At 39.3% G+C, this 14,108-nt stretch overlaps 1 protein-coding gene across 1 annotated transcript in view; it reads right to left on the reverse strand.

Moving 5' to 3' along the window:
* Nucleotides 1-11,906, reverse strand: part of stk17a (serine/threonine kinase 17a) — a 112,632-nt gene extending 100,726 nt beyond the window's left edge. The window contains exon 1 of the mRNA XM_060825505.1: nt 11,670-11,906. Within this exon, the coding sequence (XP_060681488.1) occupies nt 11,670-11,770 (101 nt within the window). The 5' untranslated portion in view covers nt 11,771-11,906. The remainder of the gene's footprint in view (nt 1-11,669) is intronic.
* Nucleotides 11,907-14,108: the final 2,202 nt, after the last annotated feature.

The raw sequence follows: 14,108 nt of genomic DNA on the forward strand, positions 1-14,108 counted from the left end.
AAAAAATGGCTAATAGCTTCTCAACTGAAGCACATGCACTATAGTTGAAATCATTGCTATGGGTCACAGAGAGCTGATCTGTGATCTAGAAACTCCATTTTTATCTTCTCTGTAACTGGTAGCCTCCAGTAGGTGATAAGCAGTGATCTGGAAATATTGCATTTTACAATTAAGCAGTGCAGCATTTGAGGCAAAATATTAGCTTTAAAGACAGTGGAGAGGCTGAGCTGATAAATGTTGACAAGGCAACAAAGTCCAATAATTCCCTATGGCTGAATCCTGATGCAACACAATAAGCCACTGAAGGTCTTCCATCCAAAAGCAGGTCAATTAGCATCAAATTAGTCTGTGGTAGCTTTTACTATTCAAAGTTTTAGGATTTTGTTGACTATATTAGAAGCTCTTCAAAGATGAGGACTCAAGAGATGACCACACAAAATATTGAATCATACATTAAATTCTTATAAAATGTCAGTATTTGAATATTTAGTTTTTCAAAACTCTTCCTAGCACCTGAATTACAGTGGTTTAGTTCATAGAGAAATAATATCTTATCAACAACTCAATTCTCCTGCAGATTATCCAGACAACGTGCGACAAAGAACACACTTAAAAACTTGCCATAAATGAAGATTTCACTATTGCCTAAAGTCAGCCTGGAACAAACACTTGGAAAATCATAAAACATAGATTTGCTATGTCACCTGTCCTAATTATATATTTAAAAGGCTAGAGCATTGGAATTTATAAACTGCTGAAGCAATTTTCTGAGTACATTAAGACTCACCATCATTACGTGGAGTGACAATAGAGGATGTTACCTATAACTGCACAAAGTCGGTTTCAACTGCCAGTCATGTCAGAAAGTCATAGAGACATACATCATGGAACCAGACTCTTCGATCCACCTCGTCCATGCTGACCAGATATTCTAAATTAATCTAGTTCCATTTGCCACCACTTGGCCCATATCCCTCTAAACCCTTCCTATTCATATACCCATCCAGATGCCTTTTACATGTTGCGATTGTACCAGTCTCCACTTCCTTTGCCAGCTCATTCCACACATGCACCACCCTCTGCATGAAGAAGTTGCCCCTTAGGTCCATTTCAAATCTTTCCTCTCTCACCCTAAACCTATGCAGCTAACGATCCGCATCCATGAACACCAACTAGCCACGTAACAACACGACCAGCTATCCTTAGTAGCCACACACGCAGATGACAAGCAACATGAATTCGACTGGGACAACACTACTATTATAGGATAAGCCAAACAGAGAACAGCCTGGGAATTCCTGGAGGCATGGCACTCATCCACAGATTTTATCAACAACACATCGACCTGGACCCGATATACCGGCCACTGCAGTGGACAGCAAGAACTGACAACCGGAAGCGGCAGGGACAAGCTACTATAAATGCTGGAGGAAACATCACAGAAGCGCTTCACAGGAGGCTCCCAAGCACTGAGGATGTCATGTAGAAAGGGAACAAAACGTTTGCAACACAAACTCCCAGCTCGGCGAACAGAACCACAACAACGAGCACCCGAGCTACAAATCTTCTCCCAAACTTTCTAAACCTACGCACTCTAGTTTTGGACTTCACTACCCCAGGGGAAAGACCTTGGCTGTTCAGGCTATCCATGCCCCTCGTGATTTTATAAACCTCTACAAGGTCACTTGTCAGGCTCTGATGGTCCAGGGAAATTAGCCCCAGCCTATTCAGCCTCTCCCTATAGCTCAAACCCTCCAACCCTGACAATGTCCTTGTAAATCTTTATTACATCATTTCAAGTTTCACAACATTCTTCCTATAGCAGAGCAACCAGAATTGAAGACAGTATTCTAAACATGGCCTAACAAATATTCTGTACAGCCGCAACATGACCTCCCAACTCCTACACTCAATGCACTGCCCAATAAAGGCAAGCACAACAAACACATTCTTCACTATTCTGTTTACCTGTGCCTCTATTTTCAAGGAACTATGAACCTGCTTTCTAAGGTATTGTTGTTAAGCAACACTCCCCAGGAACCTACCATTAAGTGACTACATCCTGCCCTGATTTACCTTCCAAAATGCAGCACCTCACATTTACCCGAATTAATCTTCATCTGCCACTCCTCAGCTCACCGGCCGCTCTGATCAAGGTCCCATTGTATTCTGAGGTAACCTTCTTGGCTGCCCACTACACCACCAATTTTAGTGTCGTCTGTGAAGTTACTCACCATACTTCCTACGTTCACATTCAAACCATTTATATATATGACAAAAAGCACTGGACCCAGCACCAATCCTTGTGGCACACCACTGGTCACAGGTCTCCATTCTGAAAAGCAACCTTCCACCACCATCCTCTGTCTCCTACCTTTAAGCCAGTTCTGCATCCAAATGGCTAGTCCTCCCTGTGTTCCATCTGATTTAACCTCATTAATCAGTTGACCATGCAGAACCTTATTGATCACCTTACTGAAGTCCATATTGATCATGTCAATCTCTCTGTCTTCACCAATCCTCCTCATTACTTCTTCAAAAAAAACCTCAAAGTTAGTGAGACATATTTGAGGTGAAGCTCAGAAGTACAGGCTAACTGCTTCCTGGGCGGCATGGTGGCTCAGCGAGGGGAGCACGGTGACTCAGTGGCTAGCACTGCTGCCTCACAGCACCAGGCACCCAGGTTCAATTCCTGCCTCAGGCAACTGACTGTGTGGAGTTTGCACATTCTCCCTGTGTCTGCGTGGGTTTCCTTCAGGTGCTGTGGTTTCCTTCCACTGTCACAAAGATGTGCAGGTTAGGTGAGTTGGCCATGCTAAATTGAGCATAGTGTTAGGTACATTAGTCAGGGGAATGGGTCTGGGTGGATTACTCTTCAGAGGGTCAGTATGGACTTGTTGGGCTGAAGAGCCTGTTTCCATGCTGTAGGGGATCTAATCTCACAGTAGGAGGGGAAATTGGAATAAGTTATATCAACTACTCTTGTACCATTAGTTTATAAGCAAATATCTGGCAATAGCCACAGAGAATTGGCAAATAATACAAAGAATGATGGGTGGAAGCTCAGAGTGAAAAAATATATACAAAAAAAAAACACTACTAAATATGTCGACAGACTACCCTCAAGCAGAAACATGGGCACAAGAACAGTCCAACTCGATTCCAATCAATAGCAGTCCTACCAGACATCTTACACTGCAAAAAGTCATCAGTTGTATCAAGTAATATCCCCTTACCATTACGTGCTCACTAATGTTCTGTTCAGATTCTGACAAAACTTAAGTTCAGATCAAGACATGGGCACAAGTTTTGAATGGCTGAAAAGAACTGCCCTTAACATTAAGGTCGTATTCAACCTGGCAACAGCAATACCAATGTGGGTCCAGAGAAAACTCTGCCTCGGAGGTATAGTCTAATAAGCCACACAGTTGTATTGAAGAATGTGGCTCATCACCAACTTCTCAAGGGAATTAGGAATAGCCAAAAATATCTACATATTTTGAATCAAGGCAAGAAAAAAACACAGTGAAGTTGGATGTCAAACCTATTCCCATTGTATACCATCTCATTGTCACCATATCAATTCAGTTTGACCATCACAGCAGCAGCAGTAGCTCAAAGAGAAAATCCATCAGCATGCAGACTTCTCAGGATTGTATTGGATTAGCAATAATTTCTGTCTTGCTAGAAACACCAGTGACCCCAATAAAAAAATTAAATTAAAGCAACTTTGTAAAGACCAGTGTGATCTTTTAAATCAGATTCAGAGATTTGGAATAATGCATAAATAACATTTAATTGGCACAAAATACTACCAAAGTGAAATGTCGGTTTAGCAGGACAATTTTCTGCTTGTAACTCCTGAGTTAGCCCACCTATTAACTTCCTGTGTCCCTGAACAGGAATGTATTAATTTAGCCTAATGGATTGGTTAGGGCAGATAGGATATATAGCATTGAAACAGGCTATGTAATCCTATCTACCTATGGAACTCACAATTATAATCCGAAGTTCCTGCCATCAGCACACAGTTTTGTTGCCCACTAAATTGCTGGTAGTGAAAATGGTTCACTACTTTTTCTTTTCAGTCCAGTGCTGCGCATACATAAAACAATGCTCAGCAAAAGATTCAACTGAAAAGTTATATTGGAAGGACAACCTATTATTGCATGTGCCATAGCTCAGCTCAGCAGTGAACTCATTCATGTCTCACTATTTACAAGGTATTAGAAAGACAAACACGGACTAAATTAGTTCTCTCACCATCACTTTTAACTCTTTGGCAAACTGAACCTTGCTGTTAATCGCCTTTCCATCCATTGTCTCTTACATTTGAATGTTACGACAAACCTTGATCACTTATTGAAATACCATCTGAAACCCATATATATTCTGATCTAATGGATCATCTTGCCTTTGTCTATCTAGGTCAGTTTATCTTCAAAAACTATTAAAGCTAAGTTATGCTTGACGATGACACCACAAGATCAAAAGAAATAGTAACAGGAGTAGGCCATTCAGTCCCTCAAACATGCACCACCATTCAATAAGATCGCATCTGTTCCAACATTTCTCATTCCACTTTCGTGCATTTCACCCAACACTTGATTCTTCTACTGACCAAATCTAGTAAATGAATAAAAGCAAAATATTGAGGATGCTGTAGAAACTCAACAAATCTGTCAGTTTTTGTGGAGAAAGAGCATTTAGTCGCACACGACTCTTCTTCAGATTGTGTCCTTCAGAAAATATATAATTGCACTGGAAGCAGTTAAAATAAAACATTCACACAGCTGGTCCATGGGATGAAGGGGCTGCTATATAAGGAAATATTGCTCAAATAGACTTTATGAATATCAGAGGCAATTACACTGAGCATAGAAGATTCTGAGGGGATGACAGGCTAGATGCTAAGAGAACGCTTTGTCTCATGGAGGAGTCTAGAACCAGGCAGCACAGTTTAAAAGGAGTGTCTGTCATTTGAGGTGGTGATGAATTTTTTTCCCCCTTTCAGAGGGTCATCAGACTTTGGAATTCTCTCCTCCAGAAAATAGCAGTGTTTGAGTCATTAAATGTATACAAGGCCAATTAGACAGATTTTCTGTAGACAAGGGAGTCAAGGCTTATGGACAAAGGTATTAAAGGAGTGAAAGCCACAATCAGATGACTGATAATCTGATTGAATGGCAGAACAAACTTGAGGAACCAAATGCTTCTATCTCATATGATCTTTGAAACCTATTGGATTTCAACTTGCATTTTCACAAAGTGTAAGTAATATATATATAATCCATTGTTAAAGCTTCATCCTCTGGTGTTAAGAGTTTACCATTGATCCCCAAGCAGTCCCTGTGAACGGCCAACTTCTATATCAACCCCAATTATCTGCTTTTGCACCATATCCCTCCCCAATTCAAAATCCATCTCAGTTTGGATTTTTAAAATGTCCTAAAGATTTTTTTTGAGAGAAGCGTCTTTTCACTGCAGTTTGTGTAAAGAAGTGATGTCAAGAAATTTAAGGTTACTTACTTGTTCTGAACTCTGATTTCTGAAATATTTCTGTTTAGCCTATCAAATCCTATAAACATCTTATACACAATGTCATCACCCCTTAAATCTTCTACAACAAAGGGAATATAGGCATTGTCTATGTATCCTGCAGTTCTCATTTAACTTTTTTACTCAGTGTCAAACCAGTGACTTTGTACCAGTCTTCCACAATAGCACACTTCCCAAACCAACACATCCTTCCAACTTGCAGTGCCTTGAACTGAATAAAATTGAAATATTAGAAACTGAGTAAGGTCTATCTAGAGCTTTATACACATGCATGATAACTTCCACCTCTTTTTATTCCCATTCGCTTAAGGTAAAGGCTACTGTCACTTGTCCATTAGCTTTTATTGCTTTTCATAAATGGAAAATTGCAAGGATTTGCTCTCATTGAAATTATTTCCAATTATTCACATCAACCATTAACAATTATTTTGTAAATATATCTCCTCATCACCATTAGGTCTCTATATCCTTTGCTCTGGGGACCTTCATCAGTGGTTCCACTCACTCCTCCTCCCTTTTGGCAATAGTGTAAATACCCACATTCTCTGCACCTACAGTTCCAAAGAGGAGTCATATGAGTCTTGAAACATCAACTCTGTCCTATCTCCACAGATGCTATCACACTTACTAGGTTTCTCTCGCACTTTTTGTTTTTATTTCAGAACTCCGTCTACCAATTTGCTTACTCTATAAGTATAAGAGGTTCCTTTGTAGCTTTCTGTTCCCATCACTTCTACTTATTGTGCCAGTTAAATGGGCTGTTGACAAACCTGGACATATGTCTCTTCATTCCTTCATGCAATACTTGCTTGTGTTAAATGTTTTAAAATATGAAATTTACTAACAATGTATAAAAAAATTCAGGTAGGACCTTAAAGCAAAAAACCTCCAGAGATAAATTATGTGGCTGTCTTTTAACCTTTCTAGAGTAAGAAGAAATAGGTGTAAAGTACTCACCGTATGGGCGGCACGGTGGCACAGTGGTTAGCACTGCTGCCTCACAGCGCCTGAGACCCGGGTTCAATTCCCGACTCAGGCGACTGACTGTGTGGAGTTTGCACGTTCTCCCCGTGTCTGCGTGGGTTTCCTCCGGGTGCTCTGGTTTCCTCCCACAGTCCAAAGATGTGCGGGTCAGGTGAATTGGCCATGCTAAATTGCCCGTAGTGTTAGGTAAGGGGTAAATGTAGGGGTCTGGGTGGGTTGCGCTTCGGCGGGTCGGTGTGGACTTGTTGGGCCGAAGGGCCTGTTTCCACACTAAGTAATCTAATCAAAGTAATCTAATCTAAAAACATATCTGGAATAATAGGAAACTGTGGTCAATAACTAACCGTTGAGCTTGGAATGTGTTTTTATTTGAAAAAGACATAATAATTCCTTCTAATTAGCAATGATCAACTTGGAAAACATGTTTGAAACAAAACAAGTGATGGAACTTGACATAAATATCTTTCCAACCTGCATACCCAAGGACACCAAGTAATTTTATAACTCTATGATAATAATTAAACTACCTTGAATTACTAACCCTCCTGAAGAAGTGTCATACCAAACTTGAAACATGAATTCTATTTATCTCTTCAGATGCTGCCAGACCTGCTGAGCTTTCGATGTTTGTTTCAGATTTTTCACCATCTGTGATATTTTGCTTTTATTATCTTGCATTACTGACTGCAGCAAAAATAGTCATGTAATATCAGACAAGTAAACATTTTGTGATTTGATGATCAAATACAGCAGTTTTTTTTGAATAACAGAATACGATAAGGAATGTGTTTGTGCTGTTCTTAAAGAAGAGAACAAAGAACTCATGTTTCTATAGCATCTCTACTTATCTCACGATGTGCCCCACAGTCAATAAGGCATTGTCAAATGTAATCACTGTCATAAAGCAAACATTTAAGTAATACATTGATGTCATTTGAGGAATGTAATATAAGTATCATACTAAGAGGTGCAGGACACATTTTTAAAGTATATTATTGCTTACAGGTGATAATCAACTTGCACAATTAAGATCAAAATCACGTGTAATCACATGCTGGACAACAAACCATGTTGATAAACTTCACAAGGTTTTATTTCATTATAAGCCTGACGTATCTTTAAATGTTGATGAAATTGGACTTAGTTTACAAACATTACACAAGCAGAGCGTGCAATTTCAATGAAAAGTCGTCACATAGGGAAAGAAGCAAAGTAACAGAAATCACATCATGGAACAGGATGACTGGGGAAATAAAAAGAATGTTGAGTAATTCCAGAAGCCTCATGTTTGTGTGTTATCACTCTTCCAGTGACTTGCAACAAAATGCATAATAGCTGCTGATTCTTTTGAGAAGTGACTAAGTCACTTTGAATGTATTGATTTTTATCATCCAGTTTAAGGTAGATTTTATGATTCATTTGTCTTTTCAAACTCCGGTCTTTTAGTGTAGTACTTTCAACTCTCTCTCATTATTAACAATTGGCTGCTTTCTCTCTGCTTTTCTGTTCTGGTTGCTGTCAGTATGTTTGTGAAAGACATTTTAATTTATTTTTACGGGATTAATGTGAAGATGAATTGAGAAGATGGCCAATATTTCACAAAGGGTGATAAAACTTTGTGATAGTTGGTGTAAAATAAAAGTAAAATAAAAACCTTTGCTCTTGGCTTGACAAAATGTGCATATGAAGTACTGATTCTGAACTGAATTACAAGTGCCAATCAAATGCTTGCATTTCCTTAGCATGCTTAATCAAAATTGAACCAATTGTAACACAAAATGGAGAAAATAAAGATACTCAAGAAGTAGCACACTAAGCTGAAGAAAAATTGCACTGCAATATGCAGTGAATAGGAAAAAGACAGACTGTAATTAAAACATGTATAGCTAATAATTACAGTGCATTGGGTTATTTATTAAACAAAGTAAAAGCATGCTGCACATAAACTATCTTATGATCAGCAAAGGTTACATAAAGCAGTAAAATGTGATGCAATTTAAAATGTGTAAAAACAAAGGTTTTGCTCAAAGCTATGCATTTTACTCATCTTTTACAGAAAAAAAAAAGAGTGCAATAAAAGTAAGTAATACAGTTGGGCAGAGGTGCTCAGAGGTCATCTCCTTGAAGAGGAAAAAATGGAAATAAATAGCTGGGAGCTACTGTACAATGGAGGTGACAAGCACTTTGGAAGAAAGTCTACATACTCCCATTTGACAATTAAAATTGGATACCCAGCCTATACGGTTACATTGCAGTTGATGTAAAACAGAACTTGTGCTGGACTGCAAAATACAGAACATTTCATCCAAGATGCTAAAAAAAACACCCACACACACTTTATTCTTGTTACACGTGCTAGAACCTCAGTCAAGAAATGCCTCCTCACATCTATCCATTAGCATGGACTACTTAACAAGCATTGTCCACAGGCACACTTCTGAGAATTTTATATCTTCAAAAGAAAAAAAATCCATTCATATATTTTGGAACATTTATAATGACAACTTACGTTTTGAAACATGCTTGCACAGTAAACACTGCAACTATTTTCTGCCTGGCAGGCATTCCAGACAGATGTAAAAGGGGAATAATAGGCAGAATTAAAGAAGGGAAAAGCACTGCCAAATGCAGATCTGGCCAAACATCATTCAGGTGTTAATTTTTTTCCACATTTCATCTCCTATTTGACCAGTCATGAAACAAAGGATAATTTAGCAACACAAAAATCACTTTCCCCCTTCCAGAGAATGACTTAAGAGAAGCTTGTGACACTTTTAAACTGAGCCATGCCAGCTAGAACAGACTTCCTGCTGTGTAGATTGGCATTTAATCCAATACACCAGGGGATTGGCAGGGAAGACCTCAGACATGCAGGGTGTGAGCACAGTTGGCAGATCTCCCAGGAATAGTCCCACTTTTGTATTCCAAGTCCAAAATCCAGAGCACAAAAGAATTCTAGTGAACCACGAGTGAAGGATTCAGAGACCTTGTGGCAGCACACAGGTCTATGATTAAGCAAATTTGTGGCCACCATGTGGACTTGGCCTGTACCTGTATCAGAAACAGAAGTCTGCCAAACCTCAGAAACCAAAATAGAACCTGTGGAAAGATGTAGCCACCTGAATAACAAGCAGCGCTCTCAGGAAATCTCATACTTATTCCTGGGAGGGATTGGAAACAGAAACAGAAGTATGATTTATTAAATGCTTTAGCTATTATTGAAGGAAAACTTTCACATAAAGAAAGGAGTCTGCTCCCCTCACCACCTCCCCCTAACAAAACTTTGCCTAAAGAGAAATAACAAGACATTACTGGAGAAAATTATTATATTTCAAAGATTGAAAGAATCACTTGGAGAAAATACAGCAGAAAAGGACATGTCACCCCTACAGTTTTGAAGAATTATCAGTGGAGTTGTACATTAACACAAGGTTTCTCTAGTTAAACATCAATTCTTTAACAAACATTATTTGATGAACTTTCAACTTGATATTGAAGTGCCACTACTTTATGAAATCAAATCTAGCTGAGAATCTGTTTACGTGTAATAGAGACTAAATAAACTTTAAAAACCTGTTCATCGTTTCTCGATAATTGTTGCATCTTGTTATAAACAGGCAACCTGCAGTACATCTACAGTACTATAAAAACACATTTATTTCAGTTAAGAGTTGTTTGAATTAGATTGAGTAAGTTTGCTGCCCCAAGTGGATTCAAAAGGCAGTGCAGTAGGACACGAATGTGCAGTAAATACAGTGGAGCCTGGAAGTGTATGTGTAAGAAGATGTAGCCCAGGAACAAGGTTGAGTAGTTTTCTCCAATTCTCTGAAACTATAGCTTCCCAAACCTTTGAATGGGCAATGGAAGGAATTTTTAAAATCAAAATAGCAACATTAAATATTAACCAAATCAAAACAATCTCAATTTTTTTCTAAAAAATAAAATGTTAAAGTATTACATTTGTGATATTTTGTTCATTTTCTCTTGTCCTGTGTGGATTCAATTTGCAGAGGATAGTTATTCCAACAATTAATAAGCACATGGATTTGAGAGCTACAAAAATCTTTGTCAGAAACTCCAGCTTTCTTTACCAGAAAACTTCAAGTGTCGGCCAAGTGTTAGGCTTCCCATTCTAGTTAATATGGAGTGTTTAGCTTTAGATGAAAGTAACCAATCCCTTACTCTAGTTACTTCTAAAATTGTGCACAACTGGAATTGTTTTACTCAGATCAAATCAGAAACAAAGTAGAACTTGGCAAAGTGCTACATGACTAAATTCACTGTAACTCTCAATCTGATGCGCTTTTCCGATAATGAAAGTTTTATAAGATGTGTAACATACCACCAGCTCTCACAGCACAAGTTTCCATTAAAGTCTCTAATAAATTACTAAGTTTCATTTATATAAAAACCTAAGTGGTAAATGTAGTGTATAAAATGCTAAAACACAGAAACAATAAATGTAACAATCATTGACTATATATATATTAATATTCTGAACATGTATATCAATGTCTCAGCAATCTTAACTCCAAAATCATTATTTATTTACAATTTACTAATAAATGGATCCCTTGACTGTGGGAAAAAAACATAATAAACAAAGATATTCTCAAAATAGCTACAGATTACCCAGAATGTACAGTTCAAGCCTCTCAAGAATATCTGCCTGAACCACAATTTCCCTCACTGACAAGTTGTCTCTTTCAGTCACTGTTAAGAGTTGCTCTACCAAAGTTGCTCTGTCTTTAAATCTCTTTCACTGACTCACGGTCTGAAACCCTCATCTGTGCAGGTCATTACTTACCGCCGTCAGCTTTTGAAAAAAAAAACATAATCTCTTCCTTCTTCGTTCCATCTCAAATATTTTTTAAAACCCCTTTCGGCTGTTCAGGTTGGGATAAATCTGTCTATATCACGATGTGGGGGTCATACTGTCTTAATGTGTGTGGGGTTGTTCATCTCACGCGTGCGTGTGTGTGTACGGGTCTCTTGGTCTTAAAGACCATGATCTTGCACTGATAGAGCTTAGTCTTGTTCTATGAAAGGCTCTTTCCCCTCTTTCTCCCTGTGACCCCCCTCCAAGTCCGTATGAACTTCACCCTGCCCGGCTCTCCCTGGATTACCTGCCGAGCTCTTTGCCCACCAGCGTGTAGCAGTTACTGAAGTTGTCGGTGCAGACCCGGGTCTGGATGGTGGACAGCAGCCCGCTCCGTGGCTGGCTCATGGCTTCGCGTGACTGAGGCGGGCACGGTGCTGGAGTGCGGCTGTATGTCCCGGCCTGAGCTCCCGCTCCTGCCGCCTCTCACTCTCCGGCTCAGCTCCTGCACTACCGGCTCATTCACAACACTAACCCCACCACATCGTCACCATGGAGACAACCAGCTGATTGACAGCGGGGGGGGAAGGGCAGCGCATTTAAAAAGGCGATGCAAGAATATCATTAAAAAGGCAACACAAGGACATTTCAGAAGGTCACTTCTTGCAGGGTTTTTGTTCTGTTTTTAAGTTTCACCAACGCCTGAAATTTTTTTTCTTTTAAATTCTACAGTGTATTTCGAAGTACAGACATTAAAATATGTAGAGACAGAGGGTTAAGGAGGTTAAAAAATAAATTGACAAAGATAACAGTAGAGCTGTGAGTCCAGACTCATTTAGGTGGACCCTGCAGGCTGGAGATCATTTGTTGAAGATAAGGAAGTGTGTTTGTGTTTGTCCCTCTGCGTACAACGTGACAAACGCCTTCTGAGTATAGGTTCTGGTATAAAAGAGACAGTAGCAACGTGGATATAAAATTGTTGTGTGATGAGAAACAGAGGATACTCGTCAGTAGATCTTTTGAGGGCCGGAGGAAGATTTGTGGCGGAGTTTCCCAAGGATTGGTATTGGGACCCTTGCTTTTCCTAATATTTAACGACTGGATATCAGTTTGCAGGGGGTCATTTCAAAGCTTGCAGATGATACTAAACTTGGAAGAATGGTATACTGTGAGGAGGGTGGTGTGGGACTCCAAAAAGTCATTGACAAATTGCTGAAGTGAGCGGATAGGTAGCGGATGAGGTTCAAAACACAGAAGCGTGAGGTGAAACACTTTGGTCTGAGGAACATTGAAAAACAACAGAAAATAATGGGTACAATTCTTAAGGGGTGCAGGAGCAGAGGGACTTGGTGTTTATGCACACAGACCATTGAAGATGGCAGGATAGTTTACAGAGTACATAGTGTTCTTGGCTTTATTAATAGGGTCAAGAGCAGGTAGGTGATGTTGAATTTGCCAAGACACTTGTTAGGTTTCAGTTTGAGTGTTGTGTGCAGTTGTGGGTGCCATGTTATCGGAAAGATGTGAATGCACTGGAGAGATACAAGTAAAATTTATAGGAATGGTTCCAGGAGGAATTGAGGGCTGCAGATGTTGGAGATCAGAGTTACAAGTGTGGTGCTGGAAAAGCATAGCAGGTCAAGCAGCATCCAAGGAGCAGGAGAATCAATGTTTTGGGATAAGCCCTTCATCAGGAATGAGAAGCTTCAGTTATGAGGATAGATGGAAGAAGTAGGGACAGTTTTTCTTGGACAGAAGGAGTGATTTGGTACATGTTTTCAAAATCATGAACAGGATAGATAGAATAGATAGGGAGAAGATGTTCCTGCTCATAAAACAAAAAGGAACAAAAGTAAATAGGTTAAAGTTATCTGCAAACGAAACAAGAATGATGTGATTAAAAAAAACTTTTTCTCCCTCTATTTCTGGCCAAGCTCTTTATCCATGAGTGTGTAACAATTGTTGAAATTATTAGTAGACCTCCTGTTAGATTTCCAACTTAACTCCAAGATCAGGCCATTCTGCAGCATTGAACTTAGGTCTCAGTACACAGACAGGTAAACCAAGCAATTACAAAATAGTCACCTTAATGCAGTGGCGAGGAAACCTTTAGAGGTAGCATCATCATCATCATATGTGCTCTGACGAAAGGTAGGTCCTTAGCTCACAGCAGTACTACATAGTCCTGCCACAGTCTTTTCATGGAACTTTCTTTCATTTTCAAGCCATCCAACATTGGTATTCTCTTCTTTCTGCTTTTTCTTTCAAATTTCCCTCCAAAACATCTCTTACAAGTTTGTTTCCTCTTAAAATGCGCCTTATGCATTTTTTTAAACACGATCTGTAAGAATAATACAGTGATTGTGGTAGAGGATTTTAACTTTCCAAACATAGACTGGGACTGCCATTGCGTTAAGGGTTTAGATGGAGAGGAATTTGTTAACTGTGTACAAGACAATTTTTTGATTCAGTATGTGGATGTACCTATTCGAGAAGGTGCAAAACTTGACCTACTCTTGGGAAATAAGGCAGGGCAGGTGACTGAGGTGTCAGTGGGAGAGCACTTTGGGGCCAGTGACCATAATTCTACTGGTTTTAAAATAGTGATGGGAAAGGATAGACTAGATCTAAAAGTTGCAGTTCTAAATTGGAGGAAAGTCAATTTTGACAGCATTAGGCAAGAACTTTCGAAAGCTGATTGGGCGCAGATATCAGGGGAGAAAGTGAGGTCTGCAGATGCTGGAGA

Source organism: Hemiscyllium ocellatum, chromosome 5 (genome assembly GCF_020745735.1).
Source record: "Hemiscyllium ocellatum isolate sHemOce1 chromosome 5, sHemOce1.pat.X.cur, whole genome shotgun sequence".
NCBI lineage: Eukaryota > Metazoa > Chordata > Chondrichthyes > Orectolobiformes > Hemiscylliidae > Hemiscyllium > Hemiscyllium ocellatum.